The following is a 22,879-nucleotide window of genomic DNA, read 5'->3' as shown; positions in this document are numbered from 1 at the left end:
TGTGTGTGTGTGTGTGTGTGTGTGTGTGTGTGTGTGTGTGTGGGAGTGTGCTTGCAGGAGTGTGCCTTTGGAGGCCAGAGGTTGACACAGGTTTGGTGACTGGTTGGCCAGTGAGCCCTAGAAACCTACTTGCCTCCTCTTTACACAGTGCTAGGGTTACAGCGTGCACCACTGCACCCAGCCTTTGGGATGGAGCTGGGGATTCACACTCCAGTGAGCCACCCGCTGCCTACGCTCTGACCACTGCATAACGTCAGACACTGACCTTAACATGTTCAGTGACAAACAATCCCATCATTGCTGCTGCCGCCGCTCCTCCTCTTTTCCCTCCTCCTCCTCCTCCTCCTCCTCCTCCTCCTCCTCCTCCTCCTCCTCCTCTTCCACACCCCTAGAATACAGCTTCTTAACTTGGGTCCTCGGGACTAGCAAAAGGAGCTAGCCAGATAAAACTGTGTGATGCCCAAGTTAGAGGTTGCATGTCCTGGGACATGTCAGTGGCTTCGACTGCAGAAGGGCAAGAGCAGCCAAGCCACTTTTGCTTGCTTGTCTGTTTTCAGACAGGATTCTCTGCCTGGCTCAGGCTGTCCTGAAACTCACTCTGTAGACCAGGCTGGCCTAGAACTCAGAGATTCGCCTTCCACTGCCTCCCAAGTGCTGGGATTAAAGGCACCACCACCCCCCAAAGAACGGCAAATCCCAGTGCTAACACGAAGAAGCCAGACAACCTTAGGTACAGGCCTCTCGCCTCCCCTCTCTGGAGCAAAGTACTTGTACTTGGTATATGCAGAACATTTGAACGAGAACACTGGGCTGTGTGAGACTGCCGGGAGGAACCGCAACGTCTCTTGATGGGAGAGATTTTCTACTTGCACTAGAGATGTCCCTAATAGCATATGTAGGTGTTTCGAATCTTATTCAGAAGCCCCTAGAACAGAAGGAAAAGGGACAGGAAGCCTGACCACTCTGCCTTGCTGAGTCAGGTCTTAGAGAAGAGGACTGTGTCTTTGTTATGAAATTATTTATTAACACCTATAATATGATCAAGAACACTATGGCACACAGTTCTGGAAGGTTCCACAAGAACAGAACATGCATATTTAGAAATGCAGAGGCTTGCAGCAAAGGATTATGGTTCATCCAACAGTGAGCAGCTGAGATTTGGTTCGGGAGTTGCTAAGTTCCCTGTGGCAGTGACTGCTATGAAGTCCTGACCAACAGGCCCCATTCCTTGAGAGCCTTCTCCCAGTTCTTTGATGTGCTCTCCCTTCTAAGCCAGAGCCATGAGAGCAGCCATTTACTCTGAAGCCACGGTGCCTTGACAGAGGGAGAGCCCTTGGGAGAGGGCTGCCTGTCACACTGCTCCCCGCCCTTTGCCATTTACTGAAACTGAACCTCCAGCTATTCTGTAGGGAATCTGCCAACATTGACGGCTACCAGACTGAGAGCCCCCTTTGTGCCCAAGGACCCAACTTGTACACTGCACAAATGTGGAAGGGAATCCATCCAAGACTCTGAATGAGTGGGCCTCAAGTATGCACCACTATGGACACAAAATGCCTCATTGTGTTAGTCTGCCAGAGGTATCCTTGTTACATTTTGAGAAACACTTGAAGCCACAGAGCTAGTTCTCTTTCAAACATACTGACACCACAAATGTGAAGGGAAAGAAGCGCACAGCTAATGAGCCCACCGCTCACCCACGGCTCTGAGAACACAAGCATGGATCCAAGAGCAAAGCCCAGCATGGCAACTGTGCGTGCAAACCAACCATAGGACTCCCCAGGGAAACTTGACAAAGCCACAGCAGGTGCAAAGAGCCTGTGCCACCTGGAACCTGGGTCAGTTCCCAGCACTACAACAGTTTGTAACTATGGCTCTAAGACACCTGTTATCCTCTTCTGGCCTCCAAGAGCACCAGGCATGTATATAGATACACACAAGCAAAACATTCACACATCAAATAAAAATAAACAAATCATTTAAAAATAGTGTCTGCTATTTGAGTTAAAAAAATAAGATTGTTTGTTTGTTTGTTTGTATAAATTTGCCAAAACTGAACAGAAAAGAAACTCGAGGTTCCTTGGATGTGAAGTTTTAATTTACATTGGGAAGAATAAATTCTGAGTCTGGTAAGTGGAGAGGGAGGGATATCTATTTCCCACTTACTTCTGGACCTCACATAAAAAAGAACACTTTAAAGATATAAAAATATATTAACAAATATCTATTTTTTTCAGATCTATTTCAAATTTGTATCATCATACTCCTAAATCTCTAACAGCACACAGAATTCTGTCCCAAGTTCGCCCACTCCTACACTCGCTGCTGAAATAAACACCAATTGAGGAAACTAATGGGTTAAATCTATCACTACAGATCGCATTTGGAGACACAAAACATCCATCTCCTCAAAAGGGGGCCTGCACCTGTGCTTACTGACTACACGAGTGTGGTGTAGTATCGTAGGCACAGCGCCAAGGCTCAGAAGGCAGCAGTCTGCAGAGGTCTTAAGGGCCTTGGTAAGTGTGCTCACCAGCCCCCTTCAGAGAGCACTCCTCGGGTTCATTGGATGTGTGGGGAGTTCCAGGTCCCACCTCGGGAAGGAAAAAGAGTATTTCCAAATGCCCATCCAGGACTGTCAAAGTGGAAGGAGATACACCTACCCGGAGGTGTGCAGGCATCCGCAGGAGACTGGACAAACGTGGACCGCCTCTTGGTGGGCATGGGCAAAGCCATTTTCTGTTCTTTGTGTTTCGCCAGAGCAGCTTGGACTGCTTCCGTGTGGATATCTGAAAAGTTAAACACAAGGACATTTGCACTCAGGCACAGCCAAGACCTCTGAGGAGGAACTCTTTTTTTTTTTTTTTTTTTTTTTCTTTTTTTCGGAGCTGGGGACCGAACCCAGGGCCTTGCGGTTGCTAGGAACTCTTGGTACTCAGGTTGTTAAAAATGCCAAGTGGAGGCTTAGGTAGTTTTATTTATCTTTTGATTCAGATCAATTAAGATAAAAAACAAATATAGAAACAAAAGAAGTCAAGGGTAATTTCACAGAGAACAAGGAAGACTGACTGTACAACTGTGTGACAGATAAAGGGCTGACTAGAGGGGCGGAGTCTGGCGAGCATCTGTGCCCACAGGGAGTTAATTCTGAAGAGGTAATTAGATGTGTCCTGATGTGAAGGTGCTGAGTTAGAGCACTTCCAAGGAAAGCAGCTTAGGGTAGGCTGAGCAGTCAGAGAGAGCCTGGTTAAGACACTTGCTTCTATGTCACAGGACCAGAAGGGGTGACACTAGAAAGTTACAAGGGCACACATGACATGTCAGTCAGTCTGCACACAACTTACACGAGTCACAGGAACCTTAAAATTAATACATTCCAAATAGAACTCGGGATTCTCCGCATCTACTACAAAACAGGTTCTCACTCTGCAGAAAGCAGATACGGTCAGTCAGCAGAAGATGTCATACGAAGCTCGACTTGGACCTCTGACCTCCACTCCCACGCACACACCCAGTGCACACTCACTCACACTGATACAAACACTTGCATACACAAACATGTACACATGCACCTCACACACAGAAACTAACAGGAAAAGAAGGATGTTCTCACAGATCCTCCTGAGGTGGGTCAAACTCCAGGCTTAGCAGCTGACCATCTATCTCTCCTTTCCCAAGAATGGCTTCTGCCACATCCCGCCAGGCAGGCAGGCTCTGGAAGTGTGACCTGAAATGAGCAGCTAGTCCAATCAGATCCTTCTTTGGGGGGAATTTAAATTCTCAATCAGAAAGTGTAGGTCCTAGAGCAGATTTGAGTTAATGACAATGACCCAGAAAGGAGAGATTCTGAACTTCAAGTGAGATCCCTGGAGTTTTCTCCTTTTCTTTCTCAGCCATTCCCTTCTGTGACCTGCACCAGCTTAAGCAGCCTGAATCAGCAGCTGTTTGTACAACCAAGAAGGCCCTGACTAACACGAATAAGACCTCTTTGAACATAATATTTTTATTGATTATTTGGGAATTTCCCATAACATACTCCAATCACTCTTCCTTGCCCCCTCCTCACAGGTGTGCTCCCCCCATTCTTGTGGTTCCCCAGCCTGCCAGAAAAAGTACAGCTTGAGCTGTCCATAGAGTCACTAGAGCATGGGTAAACTCCCAGCAGCTGGCCCCTTAAAGAGGAGTGAGTATTTCACTACCCCGAGCCCCACCAGTACCATTCTAATGAGGACCCAACTTCAGCATCCTTATCTCAATATTTAAAAGTTCTCTTGATGACTTCCTGTCTAGGCTGTTAACCTTTTGAGGAAGACATGGCGGGGAGTGAAGAAGCCTTCTTCTACATTTCTCCTCCAGAGCCTGCCGTCATAGACACCAGTGCAGGAGAAGCTTCCTTGCCCTTTGCACGGACCTCAGCATGGGCTCTGGTGGCAGCACAAACATGAACGGGACATCAATAATACCCTTGCCACCCTCCCCAACCCTGCAGCAGGACCTGACTCAGACAAGACCTTTGGTTGTAACATGGACTACATGGGCCACAGACACTGCAGCTGACCATGAACCCAGATGTGGCCCCCAGTGGCAGCATGGGCCACAGACATCAACATGGCCTCAGAGGCAGAAGTAGCTGAGCTTTTCTCCAGAGCATACACAATACTCCATTCCTTCACCCTCCCCACGCTTCTATCACTAACTCGTCCTGTGCAAGGGCACTGGAAACTGCACGTCACTCAGTACAGCTCTGCCCACACAACTGTCCATGCGAATCCTCATTGCCTGGTCTGCTGAAGGCCTCTGATCACTAAAGCACAGAACCACTGGGTCATCGCTGAGCCTTCAGGTCTTCATCTGTGGTGCGAATGACCTGCTTCCCATCTGGCTCTGCAGCACTGGCTCTCCTGGCAGCCCAGCAGCTCACACTTGGAGTAGGTGCTGGGACTGACTGACTCTCGGGGCTAGATCTGGGCCTGGGTGCATGGCAGCTGAGCTGGTCAAGCCTCACCCCACCCACTACCCAGCCTGCGCTGAGCAGGATCTTCTGGCAGCCACCCCACTTAGCCCAAAAAACGCTTACTGTGTAAACAGTTCTATAGCATGCCTTTAAAGAGCTCCATAGTACCTCACTGAATTAACAGATCATAGGTTAATCAGCCCTTTAATAACAAACATTAGGTTGCTTCCATTTTTCCTACTACTTTACAATAAGAATAGTTCAGTATTTTCAGGTTAGGATTCATCTAATTACTTCCTCAGAATTAACTCCAAGGAAAGGAATAAAATTGATGAACATGTACTTATTAATAGGTTCACACTGTGCTAGAGAGGAGGCACAGGGGTCTGGGCGCGCTAGGAACTCTACAGCTATGCTACGTCCTTAACGTCATTGGGTCACAAAACATTCCTGCTTTCCTACCAGCAAAGTGTGTAAGCACGTTCATTTCCCCATAGTCTTCGTGTGTGTGTGTGTGTGTGTGTGTGTGTGTGTGTGTGTGTGTGTGTGTGTGTGTGTGTACACGCGCCTGTGCACACCAGGGTCCACTCAAGCATTTATATCTCTTTTCACTCTTTTATCTTTTTTTGGAAAGAGGAGCTCAAATTCTCTGGCTGTACTGGGAGCTCGTGACTTTGGCTAGACTGGCCAGCCTGCAAGCCGCTGGGATCTTTCCTGTCTCTGCCTCTAGTGCCTGGGCTATACTCCATGGGTGCTGCGGAACCTGTGATCCAGTGCCTGGGTTATACTCCATGGTGCTGCAGCACAGCAAGTACTGAGAAATCTCCCCAGTACCTTGCTCTTCTGGCTTTTTTGTTGTTGGTGTTATCTGAGGCAGGACACATATGTTGTCCAAACTGATCTTGAACTTACAATCTTCTTACCTCAGCCCCTCAAATGCTATCAAACCAATCAGCCTCAACCATGCTTAATTCTTTATTTTAAAAGATTTATCGGGCTGGAGAGATGGCTCAGCGGTTAAGAGCACCCGACTGCTCTTCCAGAGGTTATGAGTTCAATTCCCAGCAACCACATGGTGGCTCACAACCATCTGTAAAGAGATCCGATGCCCTCTTCTGGTGTATCTGAAGACAGCTACAGTGTGTACTTATATATAATAAATAAATAAATCTTTAAAAAAAAAGATTTATCTATTTATTTTATGTATATGAGTACATTGTCACTGTCTTCAGACACACCAGAAGAGGGCATCAGATCCCATTACAGATGGTTGTGAGCCACCATGTGGTTGCTGGGAATTGAACTCAGGACCTGTGAAAGAGCAGCCAGTGCTCTTAACTGCTTGAACAATGGTATATCTAATGACTGTTTCAATTTCTATTCCTCATTAGAGTTATTATCTTTACAGAGGACTTAAAATTTTATTGTATTGAATGAGAATGGCCCCTACAAGCTCCTCTGCTTGAATACTTGGTCCCTAGTTGGTAGAATTGTTTGGGAAGGAATGGGAGGTGTGGCTTTGTTGGAGGAGGTGTCCCTAGGGGTTGGAGGTGTGTCCCTGGGGATGGGTTTCATTAACATCATTCCCAGGGAGCTCTCTGCCTCATGATTATGCCTCAAGATATGAACTCTCAGCTTCTGCTCTAGCGCCACAAGGGTCATGGAGTCAACCTCTGCCACTGTCCATCTGATGTAATCAATTATAATGAGATAAAGTATTTCTCAATGCAGAATAGGGGTACATCAACTGCTGCCATTTGGTTCTGTATCTCCAAAAGTATTTCTACATGTGATATGAAATGTGAGAGAAAAGTTACCCCCTCACTTTCCCCCCCACCCCTCCACGCCTTTGGGGGACTTGAACTAGGGTAGGATTGGAGTCACAGCATCAGGTCCAAGAATACCAAGTCACCCATCTGTCCCTCATGAGAACCCTTGCCCCGACACTGGTGTCCAAGGACATACTCCCAGTTACTCTAGCCAAGATTCCTATTGATAGGAACACAGCAGCCCTCATAACAGAATGGGACAGTTCAACAACGCAGAATTCATCTTGTTCTCTGATAAGGAGTCACTTCCAAAGTTCAGTTCCTGCACGAAGCTGACTCTGGGTTTCTAGGCCAGAAGTCATGGAAGCTGAGTACTGTTTTCCAGCACTAATGTTTGGACTTCACAGGGTGAGTGACAATAATATACCCTTGTGGTGAGCTGAACATGCTTGGTCATGGGAAGTGGCCCTAGAAGGCCGTGTGGCCTTGCTGGAAGGAGTGTCACTGTGGGGTGGGCTTAGAGGCGCCTATTGTCAAGCTCCACCCAGTGTGGAAGAGACCCTCCCTGACTGCTTGCAGAACAGTCTCCTATTGGCTCTCTGTGGATCAAGATGTCAAACTGTCAGCTTCTTCTCTAGCATCATGTCTGCCTGGGTGTTACCATGCTTCCCACTGTGACGATAATGGACTGAACTTCTGAAACTGTAAGCCAGCCCCAATTAAATATTGTCCTTTATAAGAATTGCCTTGGTCAGGGGTTGGGGATTTGGCTCAGTGGTAGAGCGCTTGCCTAGGAAGCGCAAGGCCCTGGGTTTGGTCCCCAGCTCCGGAAAAAAAAAAAAAAAAAAAAAGAATTGCCTTGGTCATGGTGTCTCTTAACAGCAAGGAAACCCTAAGTAAGACAGGAGTTGGTGGCAGGGGCTGGGCTATTGCTATGATGGGCCTGACCATGCTTTTCTTTGGAGATATGTGGACCTGGGGAATTTGGAAAGCAGTGGGACCTTTAAGTGGGGTTCAATGGTCTATCCTAGTAGGAACATGGAAGACATTGGTGCCGAGGGTTATTTCAGCTGTAGGGACCTGTAGGGAGCGGCGCGGTAAAACAAAGATGGTGCCAACATCCAGTCCCGTCTGGTAGTAAACGACTTATCGTGCATGTGCAGGCTTATCCCCTTGCCAGGGCAGCTATAGGATAATGAGGTGATCCGGCGCCCTCCTGTGGTGAACAACGGTACTGCATGCATGGGTTTTACACCTGGCATCAGTTGGCCAGGATGTTAATATGCTAATGAGGAATTCATGCTCCGCCAATCCCTGAAGGACAATTAGCATAGCCTCAGCCTGCTGTGTATATAAGGCGAGCGCTTTTGCCGCTCGAGGTCCCCATATCAGCAAAGAGGTGGTCCTGCAATAAAGGCTGTTGAGAAGAATCCAACCGTGTTGCGTCTTCCTTGCCGGCCGAGGTGGGCGCAACAACTGGTGGCCCGTACGCAGACCCGAGGACATTCTTGTGGATTCAGAACTCTTCAAATTCAGGACGGCGACGTCAGTAAATTCCCAGATTGAGACAATAAGGTTCCCGGTTTTGGGACGAGGGTTAAGTTCTCGGATTGAGACAATAAGGTTCCCGGTTTGGGGACGAGGGTTAAGTTCTCGGATTGAGACTATAAGGTTCCCGGTTTTGAGACGAGGGTTAAGTTCTCGGATTGAGACTATAAGGTTCTCGGTTTTGGGACAAATTGCACAGTTTCTGCTGCCGCAGCCACTGCTGCAGCCATATCCCTTACCTCTGTAGTACAGACTGCGGCAGCTGTAAGTAATCTATCCGCAGGTGTTGCAGAAGCTTTAGATGTTCAGGGTAATATTAATAGTCAGTTGAAAACGGGAATTTTGCTGCTGTATCAAAGGGTCGATTTGCTCCAGGAACAAGCGGATATTATGATGGGTGTGACTTTGAGTTTTATGGTTATATTATTACTCTGGGAGAGAGTACAAGATACAAGGTTTTCTGGTTTCAGACTAAGGAACACAGTATTTTGGGAGAAAGATTTTGTCTTTGTGTTTTTAAAAGGTGTGATTAGGCTCTGGAAACCTCACAGAGTCATACTGATCAGATTTGATAGAGGTAGACCGCCTGAAAAATTTATTCAGGAGAATCAAACAAAAAGATATCTCAATTCTAAACTTTTGTCTTGAGAATTGTACAGAGTGTGCCTACTTGGATTCCTGGTCTCAAGGACTTTCAGCTGGGACCAGTCAGGACACATCAGCTACAGCATTCATTTCATTTTTCCTACCCCCTACCCCCAAGGACATCTCAACACCCATGTACAGCTTGATGGAGTTAATGCAATTGGGTTGTGAGTGGAAATATTCAGGACTGTGTTTCACTTCCATACCATTTGTGAATGTCAGTCATGCTGCTCAGTTATCCGTAATACATCTCAGTATTTTACAGGAATTTGGTCTCAACACGTTGATGGACTAGTCCAGGAATTGAGACAATCCATCGTCCATATCAACTCCACTTGAGTGGATGGTCACCGTGGAAGTGGTGGGAAAGGGGAAATCCTACCTCTCTGCTGACTCCTATTGGAATCTGGGTCCCTTCGGTGGGACACCATCTAGTTCTTTTCCTCTGTGTCTATTGTCTGTCCTTGGTGCACCAAGCTGTCCATGTATGTCAATTTATGTCTGGGTTTTGCTTCTCATTGCTTGAATGTTTTGTGTTTCATGTTTAAAAGGAAAGGTTAAAATTTTAAATGCTGGTTGATTCACCCATTGATGTAGCTTTAACTCCTTTCAAGAAAGGAACAAATAAATAAAAAGTTTCAATTGGCTTTTGGAGCCTGCATCTGTAGCTAGAAGCCTAAGTCGGCTGGGTAAGCTCCCCAGGGGGGCTAGCTAAATGTTTATACTAGCCGATCATAAAGACACCAGGAGCTTCACAGCTTCTAAGGTAATGGAACTGATGGCTGTTTCTCTTAGAAAAATCTTTGACTGTAATTATTGGACTCAACAGGTGACAAGGTGTTTCTCTTAAAACTACAGCTAGAAAAAGTAAAAATGGTGATTGATTTATGTTTTACTGTTAAGAACTCTTCCCTGCCCTGCCTTTGGTTGCGTAGAGCCACATTTCAATATTCAGTATAATATAAGCTCTAATGTGAACAATGTACCCATTTGGCATCTGGCTTTCTATTAGCTAATCAAAGGATAGATTTAATTAAAGAACAAATTGAAGCACTGTATCATATGACGCAGCTGTCCTGCGTTTCCTCCTTTAGAGGTTTATGCATTATTCCTTTGCGAGCTAACTTTTCTCAGCATTCTCAACAGAGCAAAGAAATTTCGAATTACCTGAAAGAAAACTGGTCCATGAAAGCAGAGCAACTATCAAGACAATTGCTGATGCAGATTGCTGTCCTCAACAGCACTAGGTTGGACCCCATCACAGTTGAAGATTTTACCTCATGGGTTACCAATGCTTTCTCCCTTTTTAAAGAGTGGGCGGGCATGTTTGCCTGGGGAGCTATTGTCCTCCTGGGATGCCGAGTAGGTCTCTGGTTTATTGGCCGTTTAAAAAGAGAACATGCCAGACACAAAGTGGTTGTTTACCAGGCTATGACCACCATTGAAAATGGTGCTTCCCCCAACATATGGCTGGCCTCTTTGAAAGATTAAGAGTTCGCTCTAGATCATTTTTGTCACTGTCATGTGGAGTCGTTGTATCCAGAGACGGGCAACTTTCCTCGAGCTCAGACCAACCTAAGACACGGGGCCCGGTGGCGTTAGGGTGTAACCCAACGACGGGTAATGCTGAGTCATCGCCAGGAACGACCTAAGACAGGAGCAATGACAAGATTGATGTGACACCCAGATCTAGACCAGTAATTTTATTAAACAAAAAAGGGGGAGATATAGGGAGCGGCACGGTAAAACAAAGATGGCACCGACATCCAGTCCCGTCTGGTAGTAAACGACTTATCGCGCATGCGCAGGCTTGTCCCCTTGCCAGGGTGGCCGTAGGATAATGAGGTGATCCGGCGCCCTCCTGTGGCGAACAACGGTACTGCGCATGCGCAGGTTTTGCACCTGGCATCAGTTGGCCAGGATGTTAATATGCTAATGAGGGATTCATGCTCCGCCAATCCCTGAAGGATAATTAGCATAGCCTCAGCCTGCTGTGTATATAAGGCGAGCGCTTTTGCCGCTCGAGGTCCCCGTATCAGCAAAGAGGTGGTCCTGCAATAAAGGCTGTTGAGAAGAATCCGACCGTGTTGTGTCTTCCTTGCCGGCCAAGGTGGGCGCAACAGGGACCTAGCTCAAGAGGTTACAGAGGAGAAGAATGTTAGTTTTGTGATAGTCTGGTGAAGAATGTGGCTGCTCTCTGCCCTTGCCTGAGGAGTCTGGCTAAGGTGAAGAGAGATAGATTAACTGTATTATTAGCACAGGAAACCTCAGAACAGCCTGGTACAAATTCGGCTGTGTGATTACTAAAGTTCACTCTTATAAAGAGCACTTTTATGAAAAGGAGCAAGCTGAGAAAGGAAAAATACAGAATGTACGGTACAAGTATTAAAGGGGGACCAGGAAGTGGAACAAAATTGAATCTTGTGTCCAAGGAGATCCCTCTGAGATAAGCTGACTGTGTTGAACAGGAGGTCGCTACATCTAGGCATTACTATGACCAGATCACAGTTTTCATTTGGACGTAAGAGATATAATTATTATCAAAGTGACAAGGGATGGACTGTGACAGCTATTCTTGCTTGTCTGGAATAAACTACAATCCAGACATGAAAGGCATACCTGTGACTTGGATCTTGAAACTGGAAGACACAGGCTTCTTGAGGAAGTTTTAGGCATAGTGCTACAGGTCTTTAATCCCAAAACACAGAGGTAAGCAGACCTCTGAGTTCAAGACCAGGCTGGTACAGAGCAAGTTCCAGGTAGAGGAAAGCTCAGATACAGGCATGGTGGAGCACACCATTAATCTCAGCACTCAGGAGACCCGCAGATCTTTGAGTTCAAGATCCATCTACAGAGCAAGCTCCAGGACAGCGAAGCTAAGGCATGAAAGAGTTGGAAAACAGAAAGCTAGTGATGACTTAATAGAACAAGAGGCCCATGTTCCAGTCACAGCAAGGAGCAGAACTTGGCAGCTTCAGCCATGGAACTGACTTTAGAGTCAAGAGTAGAAGGGGTTACTGCGACAGTTGATGCTGGTCAGCTGGAGCTAAGAAGTTGACGGTTATTAAGAAGAGACAAGCATCACTGAGGTGAAATCTGGGAAGTGTTTTCTGAGAACAGAGAAGAAGCTGTGTTCTAGATAAAGTCAAGATTGTACCTCATGCTGCAGCTGTACTGTAGGTGGTAATATATGAGTCATCCAGGTGGTACTGGTTTTGAAAACATAAAAGGGTCATGAAGAGCAACTGAAGGTTGGCACAGTGAGAGGAAATGGAAGACCACTAGGAAGGTATTGCCCCAGACGCGATTGATGGTCTAGGACTGAAGGGGTCATGCAAAGAATTTGAGGCTTGGCACCATGAAGAGAGCCTGTGAGAGACTATTGGTGAAGCCTGGTTGCAGTGGAAGACCCCAGCGTATTGGAGTTGCCAGGACCATGGGGTGACCACCAAGAGCACAGAGACAAGGGAGTGGATCAACCTGAGCTTAGAGAGTGCTGCAGAGGGCAGAGCTGGAGAAGTTATCCAAGCTCCTTGGAGGATCCCAGAAGAGCATGTGTGGATCCCAGAAGAGCATGTGTGGATCCCAGACAGGAACAAGGAGCTGTAAGGTTGAAGTTGCCTTGGAGGCACCAAGATGTCAGAGATGTCAGAGCTGTGGGCTGTCTGCTGAGGAAAGCTGCTAACAGGGAGTGGAAGCAGCCAAGAGAGATGCGGTGAACAAAGATGGAAGGCGTTGGAGATAGGAAGAGCGCTCTGACATCAGACATGGAGATGCAGGGTTTGGAATGCGCCCGGCTGATTTCTGCTCTCTCTTTGGTCCAGTTAATGGTAATTGTGATATTGGAAGCATGTGATTTGTTTTTTTTCTTTTGGTTTTTCTAGGGGATGACATTTAAGTGACGGCATGAATCTCAGAAGAGGTGTTGCTTGGTCAGAAGAGGTTGTTGAGACTGTTCTACAGACTACGGAGACTTCTGAAGTTGGACTAAGTGTCTGTTGCATTATGTTATAGCTAGGTATGGCCCTCATACCTGTGGGTCCCAGGGAGGGCAATGTGGTGGTTTTAATATGCTGGACCCATGGGAAGTGGCACTATTAGTAGGTGTGGCCTTGTTGAAGTAGGTGTGGCCTGGTTGGAGAGGAATGTCACTGTGGGGGAGGGCTTGGAAGCCCCTATGCTCAAGCTCTACCCAGGAAGAGACCCTCCTCCTGGCTGCCTATGGAAATCAGTCTCCTTCTGGCTCTCTGTGGATCAAGATATAGAACTGTCAGCTCCTTCTCCAGCACCATGCTATGATAATAATGGATGGAATCTCTGAACCTGTAAGCCTATCCCAATTAAATGTTGTCCTTTATAAGAGTTACCTTGATCATGGTGTCTCTTCATAGCAATAAAACCCTGACTAAGATAACCCTTTGTTTTATTGCTGGTGTGTCTAATTTCTCAAAAGACTAACATCAAAGGCATTGTTAGATTGACTTACTATTAGATCACCTTCCGCTGTAAGCATCACCTAAGTGTTTTCTGTAGCTGGGAACATATCACACACAGTTAGAAAGGTGTATCACTCACTCCTTAATGGTCAGAAAAAAGAGAAACTTTGTTTGTTTGTCTGTCTGTCGAGTTTGTGTAGTCCTGGCTGTGCTGGAACTTTGTAGACCAAAGTGTCTTTACGCCTCTCTGCGGTCCAAGTGATGAGATTAAGGGTGTGTGTTTTATTGCCAAGTGACAAAGAGATAATATTAAGCAAAATGTTTAAGGTCCCTTGGGCTAAGCACTAAGAACAGGTCTGAGAATCTAAACTCTGTAGAGAAGGGCCAGAGACGGCTGGCCAATTAAAATCACTGGCTACTGTTCTAGGAAACCCAGATTCCATTTCCACCACCAACACATCAACTCACAATGGTCTGTAACTCCAGTTCCAGGCAGCCCAACGCCGTTCTCTGGCCTTCACAGACAGTAGGCACATGATCTACACACATACATTCAAGCAAACTCCCTAACATAAAATAAACAAACCCTGAAAACAATAAGCTCTTACGTTCTACCTGAAACATTAGCAGAAAGGCTGGAACCATGACTGAAAGGTCACAGGTGCCAAAGCCTGTGCCAAGTAAAAACTTTTATTCAGTCACACCTACCAGCATTAAATTATCAACCCTTTCTGAGCAGCCACCACTTCCCTCTGTCCACTCTACACCCAGACCGCACCCCCCACCACTTCACTCTGAATCACAAGTTTTACTAAACATCCCATACACTCTTGAGCTACTCTGCATGTGGCATGCCGTACAACCCTTCTCATCACCAGAGAAGGAGGTAGAAGTTCCTCTCCCATCCTCTCCCATCAGCAGTGGCTGTTGGTTTCAGGACGGCCAGAATCCCCCAGTGTGTGAGTTTTCGTGGCTCTGCGGTTGAACAACTCCCAGTGTGTTGAAAAGAACAGTCTTCGCCTGCATGCTCTGCTCGCTCGCCTTTTCACTATGGCGATGTCGCAGCACTCTCTCAGCTTTTCATAGCTCTGGAGATTTCTTTTTAAGGTTGGGACGGGCTTTAAAAACCATGGCATTCTGTGCTGTGAGGGGTGGCTCCCTGACCTCACTGGAGGCGATGTAATAAGCGCTGCCTCAGTACCCCAGGCACCTAGGGCTTTCATCCCGGAGATGCCAAACCCAGGACAGGGAACAACCCAAGTCAGAGCCAGAGACCAAGAAGAGTAAGGGGGCGGCAAAGAAAACTGTCCTGCATGAGGGCCCTCCGGATCAGAAAACCTCACAGTGGCCAATCCGCCACACTCAGATAAGCTCCTGGGAAGTGGGTGGGCTTCCAGCCTGCATTCAAAAGAAAGGTTTGGACTGTGTGAAGGAAGAAACACCAGACATTTTGTGCCTTCAAGAGACCAAATGCTCAAAGAACAAACTCCTGGCTGAACTGCAGGAGCTGCCTGGACTCACCCGTCAGTACTGGTCAGCTCCATCAGACACAGAAGCATACAGTGGTGTGGGCCTACTCTCCACCAGTGCCCACTCAAAGTCCCTTCTGGCATTTATAGGTGAGGCAGAACATGATCAGGAAGACCGGTGATTGTGGCTGAACTGGCCTCCTGTGTAATAACCTATGTTCCCAACGCAGGCAGGAGTTTGGTAAGACTGGAGTACCAGCAGTGCTGGGATGAAGCCTTTTGCAAGTTTCTAAAGGACTTGGCTTCCTGAAAACCTCTGGTACTGTGTGGGAATCTCAATGTGACTCATGAAGAAATCTACCTTTGTAACCCCAAAGGAAACAAAAAGAATGCTGATTTTACTCCCCAGGAGCGCCAGGGCTTTGGGGAATTGCTACAGGCGGTACCACTGGCTGACAACCTCCGGCATCTCTACCCCAACACAGTCTACGCTTAGACTTTCTGGACTACATGATGGATGCCCACCCAAGAACATCAGTTGGCACCTTGATTAGTTTTTGCTATCCTACTCTTTTTTTTACCTGCATTATGACAGCAAGATTTGGTCCAAGGTTCTTGACAGTGACCACTGTCCCATCACCCTTTGCCTAGCATGGTGACACCCTCCTCAGGTAGCTTCATGCCTGGGAAATAGCCTCCACTCCCCCACAGAAGTCCGGTGTGTTCTCTCTTCTTCAGGTTTTTGGTTTTGTATGTGTTCCCTTCTATTTTAAACATCAAACCAAACTTTCCTTTAAACAATCCAAGTGAAATAAAAGGCCCTACTTTCAACTTTAAAAAAAACCTATCATTTATTTTATGTGCCTGGGTGTTTTGCTACATCATTCATGTGTGTGCCCCTGGGAGCCCTAGCCCTGGGACTGGAGTTACACAGTTGTGAGCCACCATGTGGTTGCTGGGAATCGAACCTGGCTCTTCTAGAAGAGCAACAAGTGCTCTTAACCACTGAGGCATCTCTCCAGACCTTCAGGGATTAAAAAAAAGAAAAGATAGATGTGTGTGTGTGTGTGTGTGTGTGTGTGTGTGTGTGTGTGTGTTCCAAACCAGGTCCTCTGCAGGAGCAGTAAATGCTTGTAGCCCCTGAGCCATGGAGGTTCTTTTAACAATCACCTTTCTCCCCTCTTTCCTGGCCTTTCTCTGGCTGATTTCCTCCCTCCTACAAGTCCCAGTGAGATAAATGCCATTCTGACAATTCAGTTATTAAGCCTGCCCTGCATTTCCAAATACTTGCTTCACAGACTACGCTTTCTAAGAGCTGGAGAATTCTGAAAGCATGTTTCAACACGACAAGGCCTAGAGATCACAAAAGTCAAAACTTTACATCCCCTAATAGGTTCACCAAGCCCTTTTCAATATGCAATTATCTTGGACACAGAGTGTAAAGAATCATCTCCTTGGTCCTTCAACCCTTTATCATAATCTATTAACAGACATGTCAAGAAAGAAAGAAAGCCAGGGGAGAAAACAAAATCTCCCAGAAGTCTAGAAATAATTTTAAGTGCCCAAACCATTCTGCTTTGGTCAGAGCACTGCTGAGCTGGAGTAAACCTCAAAAGGTAACAGCAATACCTAGGAAATCAGGGCTGCCTGGCCACAGACAAGACCTGGATGAATTTAGCAGGTGCTAGACAAAGCTGAAGGAACGAACGCAACTTCTTGGCTTAAGGGAAAGCAGCACAGCAAACGTGAGGGGCACTCAGGAAACAGTTCACACTGCCCAGGACACATGGTTCACACTGCCCAGGACACATGGTTCACACTGCCCAGGACACGTGGTTCACACTGCCCAGGACACGTGGTTCACACTGCCCAGGACACGTGGTTCACACTGCCCAGGACACGTGGTTCACACTGCCCAGGACACATGGCTCACACTGCCCAGAACACGTGGTTCACACTGCCCAGGACACATGGTTCACACTGCCCAGGACACAAGGCTCATTCACACTGCCCAGGACACAAGGCTCATTCACACTGCCCAGGACACATGATTCACACTGCCCAGGACACATGGTTCACACTGCCCAGAACACGTGGTTCACACTGCCCAGGACACATGGTTCACACTGCCCAGAACACGTGGTTCACACTGCCCAGGACACATGGTTCACACTGCCCAGGACACAAGGCTCATTCACACTGCCCAGGACACATGGCTCACACTGCCCAGAACACGTGGTTCACACTGCCCAGGACACATGGTTCACACTGCCCAGGACACAAGGCTCATTCACACTGCCCAGGACACGTGGTTCACACTGCCCAGGACACGTGGTTCACACTGCCCAGGACACATGGCTCACACTGCCCAGAACACGTGGTTCACACTGCCCAGGACACATGGTTCACACTGCCCAGGACACAAGGCTCATTCACACTGCCCAGGACACAAGGCTCATTCACACTGCCCAGGACACATGATTCACACTGCCCAGGACACATGGTTCACACTGCCCAGGACACATAGTTCACCCTACTCAGGATACACAATTCATATTACAGGCAGGAAAAATGATCATTCCTTCTTACCTGATCGGTATCTCTCATCTCTTGCACCTCCAGAACGTGAACGGTGGTACTTGGAAGGAGCAGAAGTCTGAGCTGCCGTGGGAGCGGGAGTCTGGTTTCTTTCTTTTTGTCCTGTGGAATCAGTTTCTGAAAGAGGAAGTTTGGAAGATGGTTATCCAATGGGAGGTGATACGTTCTGAACACTTTGAGCATTCTTACAACAGCTGAAAGGAGTTCTCATGCACCATCTATAGTAAATAGAGGTTAAGGTGAAGGCCTCAGGTCTTATAGCTGTAGCTGTCAACAGTCTGATAGCAAAGGAACGGTAAGACAATAAATGTGTAAAAAGGCATCCTTGAAACTGGCTCACCAAACAGTTAAACCAAACCTAACAAGGTTGTGTGCTTTTGCTGTTTGGTTTGGGTTTTGGGCTTTTTTGCCCCACCCCAACCCCCACAGTGCTGAGGATCAAACTTAGGCCTCACACAATCAAGGTACTGTTCCACCATCGAGCTACATCCGCAAGTCTAGATTACTGTATTTGAGAGAACCAGGGGACGGGGAGGCTCTTTAGGACACATCTAGAGTTGTTCTTAACAGTTCCTGGTGCTGAAATTTTCACTTAAAGTTCATTAACTAAGCAGAGCATGATACAGCTGTGGACTGATACAGCCGGTCCTGTCTAATGCGCTCAGAGTGTTACATAATACAGCACAGAAGAAATCCCAAAATGACTATGCACAGTTCAGGTGAGCTGCAGTCCCCGTGGGCTCGCCTGGTCTCAGGCCCTGTGACACTGCACACAGACAGAGATTTTAAGTGTCTAAGGTTGTAAACTGGCCTTTGGTCATACACATTCTCAATAATCCACCTAAGAGCTGCATATCTTTCTAAGTTTAGCTTTTCAAGACAAGGTTTCTCTGTGTACCCCTGACTGTCTTGGAACACAGTCACAGAGATCTGCCAGACTCTGCCTCCTGAGTGCTGGGATTATGGCACCAACCAGCACCTGGCTGTCTGAAATTCCTCAACAGGCATCGGCAGACTGTGGCTCCTGGCCTACTATGCCTATCATTTGGATTTTGTTTTGTTTTGAGACAGGGTCTGCATAGCCCAGACTTGTCTAGAATCTGTAATTCTCTCATCTCAGCCTTTTCATCAGTGCTACCACCAAACCAAGCTACACTGATCTTTCTTTCCTTTGCTTTTTGAGAGTCTCATGTCTTCACGGCGTGAACCTGCTGTGGCATTCTGATCTTTCTAGGATTAGAGTGTATGCTACCATGGTGACTCACAATCTGTTATCACAAACAGACGTATTGGGACATAAGGTGTGGTGGTTTGTATATGCTTGGCCCAGGGAGGGCACTATTTGGAGAAGGTGTGGCCTTGTTGGAGTAGGTGTGTCACTGTGGGCATGGGCTTTAAGACCCTCATCCTAGGGGCTGGGGATTTAGCTCAGTGGTAGAGCGCTTACCTAGGAAGCGCAAGGCCCTGGGTTCGGTCCCCAGCTCCGGAAAAAAAAAAAAAGACCCTCATCCTAGCTGCCTGGAAGCCAGTCTTCTCCTATAGACTTTCAGATGAAGATGTAGAACTCTCAGCTCCTCCTGCACCATGCCTGCCTTGATGATAATGGACTGAACCTCTGAACCTGTAAGCCAGCCCTGATTAAATGTTATCCTTATAAGAGTTGCCTTGGTCATGGTGTCTGTTCACAGCAGTAAACCCTGACTAAGACACAGGAGTCTAAGGCTGTTTTCATGCTGCCCAGGCAGAACTGAGTAGCTATAACAGAGAGTATAAGTTGTTGAAGCCTAAAAGACCATCTGGCTCTGTACAGAAAACCTTTTCCAACACCTAACCCACAATAATAAAGTCAACATTTAAATCTCTGTTTGTGACTGAAATACCTACAAGTTTCATTTCATTTCTCATACTGTGAAATCAGCCTGCAAAGCCAGTCCTCCTGGCCCTTTAAGGGAGGAGGGAGACACCAGCGCTGGCTGAAAGCTGCAGAGCTTGGCAGACTCTAGGCCGCCTACCTCTGCTGGTTCTCAAACAAAAGGCTACAAGCGGGACTACAGGAAATCCCCCAAGACCTTTAAAAAGGAAAGTGATGGGGGATCAGAGGCAGTTAGGTCAGGAGTATCACGTGCTTTGGGATTCAGAGTTAGATAAGGAGGGAGACACCCAACGCTAATCCCAAGCACCACACTGCTCTTCGTGGAAAAGGCTGCAAAAGCCTCTTGCCTGAGAAAGTACTTGGAATACAGTCCAACCAACTCTAAACAGAGAACAGAAAATAGAAAGCAGCTATTCTTACTTTTACAGTCAGATGACAGACACAGGAAGGAAATCGCATTCGCATGCATGAGCTGCTCTGTAAATGTGCACAGGGAAGATGGTTTCAGGTGCCACATGTGTCCTTAAAACAGGCTCCTATTGGCTTGGAGGATTCTGTTTAAGTTGTACTGTTTGTTTCTCTTTTTCTTTTTTTGAGGGGCCATATAAAACTACAATTGTATTATCTACTGCTGGCTATTTTACTGATCAAACAGCATAACAATTTACTCCAAGAAACATGATGTTTACAAACTGTATAGTTTAAATGTTAAAGACAGAGTGCAGATTCTTACTTAAAAGAGGAGAAATACAGAGTTAAGAGTTTTTACATCTGTCTCAAATATGTTTCTGCTTTATGTTTTTTTGATGCACCTGTTTTTAGGAGAAAACAATGTAGGCTAAAGTAAAAAACTGCCATGAAGAAATGGCAGGCATAAACCTGGGGAAGACCTGGAGAGAGCACACATCTCCACTCAAGATCAGCTACAGGTCACCACAGGAAAGGAGACACAACACAGAGAAAGCCTTCCAATGAAAATGGGGTCAGTGGATACACAGGCAAGAGCACAAGTGAATGGACACTGGAAACAGTGACAATCATCATATTTTAATTTGTCAGAAATAAACCCAGAAGTTCTATTTATAATTTCAGTAAGTATCCCCAGCACACAATGTCATACAAACATAGGTTTATGTAAGAATAAACTCGGTTTACATGAATACTGCATCTGCTCCAACTTGACAAGACACTGTAAAACAGCCATGAAAGTTGGCCCACAACCATCTTTTTAGCATTCAGGAGGTTGAGGTAGGACTACTGTGAGTTTGAGATCATTCTGGGCTACAAAGACAACAAAAAACACAAGCAAGATGGCTCAGTGGCCAAAGGCGTTTGCTACCACACCTCTCAGCCAGAGTCCAATTTGCAAGACCCACAGGGCAGGAGAGAACTGACTCCTACAGGTTGTCCTCTGACTCCACATACTCTGAGGTACAGGTGCTCATGTGTGTGTGCCTGAGTGTGTAATCCCTCACTGTGAACTTTATCAACTTTTATTTCTAGGTGCTACATTGAGACAGGCTGGCTCCAGAGTGCTGAGATTACAGATGTGCACTACTGTGTACAGCTAAAGTGTGTCTGCTGAACATAAAACCAGATGTTCATTACAGAACACTAAAGGAATATCAAGGAAGAAAGTGAAAGTGATATTGAGTCTCTTAAAACTAAAAGCTATGACCTATCAAACTCAATTACATTCCTAGATAAAAGGTGACTCTCTGAACAGAGCTCTCCAACACTGTAAACATAGTCTGTTGCTCACTACAGGACTAGCAGTTAACATGTACTGGGGTGAACCAGCAGTTAACATGTACTGAGGTGAACCAGCAGTTAACATGTATTTGGTGTGAAAGGAAAGAAGCAGTATCCTGGGCAGATCACAGGAATGGAGGTTCACTACACTCCACCTGCAAGTGCACCATTTAATGGATGAAACTGGAAATAACATGCCCAGGCCTGCTATCAAGGACAGGACAGAGGGGTCTGAGGGCATGGAAGGGCAGAGCACTACGCATCAGGCGGGCAGGCGAGATGTTGCCCAAAGGTGGAACATCCCTTCCCAACCACACCGCAGGGTAGCCGCAATACAAAGTCCCATGTTTGGAATAAGGTGGGTAATTTTACTGCCAGGGTTAGGAAAAAGCTAAAAGTAAAGGTGGAATTCACTATACATACCATGAATTAAAGTGAAACACTCAGACCCTTAGTCTGAACAAAATCACTCTGGACACTAAGGACAGATGGGACCTGCAGTGACGCCCCCGTGAGCTGTTGAGCTTACAGGCATGAGGGCACTTACAAGATGAAAGGAATTTGAAAGACACTAAGTATAAAGGTTGGACTAGAGGCTGCAGCCTTACAAATGAAGTCTCCACTCAGCTGTGATTTTAACAGAAGTCACTGCAGGGATGCCTCGGCTCTTCAGGCAGCTATGTGGAACAGCCACTAGGGGTCACCGGTACCTTTAAATGAGGGTGGGAGGTCTGGTACACATCTTTTTCTTTTTCTTTTTTTTAAAATTAAACCAGGTTTTAAATCCTTCAGAGCATTTGTTTTTCAACAATCAACATGCACATAATTTATTGTTCTTCAGAAAGTGGGTGAGTCTTCTATGTGTCTCCTGTTTGAATGCAGTGACACAGGATAGTCCAGAAAGGAACAGATATCTATTAGTACAAAACGGCACAACTGTCCTTCCCAGGAACACAGGAGAAAGCCAAGTCAGTTCTTACCGACACTGCCTATGACTTCAGAGATATTCACACATGGAGGAATAGCAGTGCAAAGCAAGGCAGCTCAGAGACGAACAATGGGACAAAACACTCATACGTAAGGTGATCAGAGCGGATGTGCTCTCACTCGTGCAGTGTGGTGTCCAAACAAGGAACGTGGGGTAATGATCATCAGGGCTCATGTGTTTAAACTTCACACTCTTAAGGCTCTGGCCCGCAGGACAGGGAATCAAACATTAGGGGTTCAGGAAAGATGAATGGCACTGGGGCAGGACCTAGCCAGGCACAAAGAAGGACATGTCCCCTCTTTTCCCCAGGGTGATGTTCACAGCACACCAATAAAGGCCTGGAAACCTTGACAGGAACAAGGAGGACTGCACTACGGCTGTGAGCAGCATCTCTAAAGGAAACGGTGCTGGAAAGGAAAGGAGCAGTGGCCCAGCTCACCTGCGCTCAGACCGATGGTAACAGTGAGGCAGCATTGCAGCTTTCACTCTTCTCCCTCCCTCCCTCCCTCCCTCCCTCTCTCCCTCCCTCCCTCCCTCTCCAACTGTAATGAGACAAGGTCAAGCCTATACAGAACAGAACAGTGTAGCCCTCAAACTCGAACCTCTTGCCTCAGCCTTCCAAGTGCAAGCATTGCAGGTTCCTACTCCATCTCATCTGGTCTGCAGGTGCTGCTAACAGAGAAGGAGGTCCTCACAGACGTGCCTTCAGGTGTGCCTGCTGTCACCTATCACAGACGTGCCCTCAGGTGTGCCTACTGCTCTCCTTCTCACCCTGTTCAAGGACAGATGAGGCTGCCCATGACCTCTGAGCCATTGCTGAGGAGCTAAGGGCCTGGAGCTGAGAGCC

The 22,879-nt window shown here is 46.8% G+C and overlaps 1 protein-coding gene and 1 pseudogene across 8 annotated transcripts in view; one reads left to right on the top strand and one right to left on the bottom strand.

The window, feature by feature from the left end:
* Dip2b (disco-interacting protein 2 homolog B) overlaps positions 1–22,879 on the bottom strand; it is a 178,038-nt gene that overhangs the window by 68,253 nt on the left and 86,906 nt on the right. For all 8 annotated transcript variants that reach the window (XR_005487417.2, XM_039080376.2, XM_063264367.1 and 5 more), the window contains exons 3-4: positions 17,411–17,536; positions 2,664–2,789 (exon numbers count right to left, since the gene is read on the bottom strand). Coding sequence is in view for 7 of the 8 variants with exons in the window: in XM_039080376.2 (XP_038936304.1) it covers positions 2,664–2,789; positions 17,411–17,536 (252 nt within the window). In the remaining variant the exon portion in view is untranslated. The remainder of the gene's footprint in view (positions 1–2,663; positions 2,790–17,410; positions 17,537–22,879) is intronic.
* On the top strand, positions 14,204–15,521 carry Apex1-ps1 (apurinic/apyrimidinic endodeoxyribonuclease 1, pseudogene 1; annotated as a pseudogene).

The sequence above is a fragment of the Rattus norvegicus genome, chromosome 7 (genome assembly GCF_036323735.1).
Source record: "Rattus norvegicus strain BN/NHsdMcwi chromosome 7, GRCr8, whole genome shotgun sequence".
Classification (NCBI taxonomy): domain Eukaryota; kingdom Metazoa; phylum Chordata; class Mammalia; order Rodentia; family Muridae; genus Rattus; species Rattus norvegicus.
Note: the sequence above shows the minus strand (reverse complement) of the source record. Positions and strands in the feature narration are given on the sequence as shown.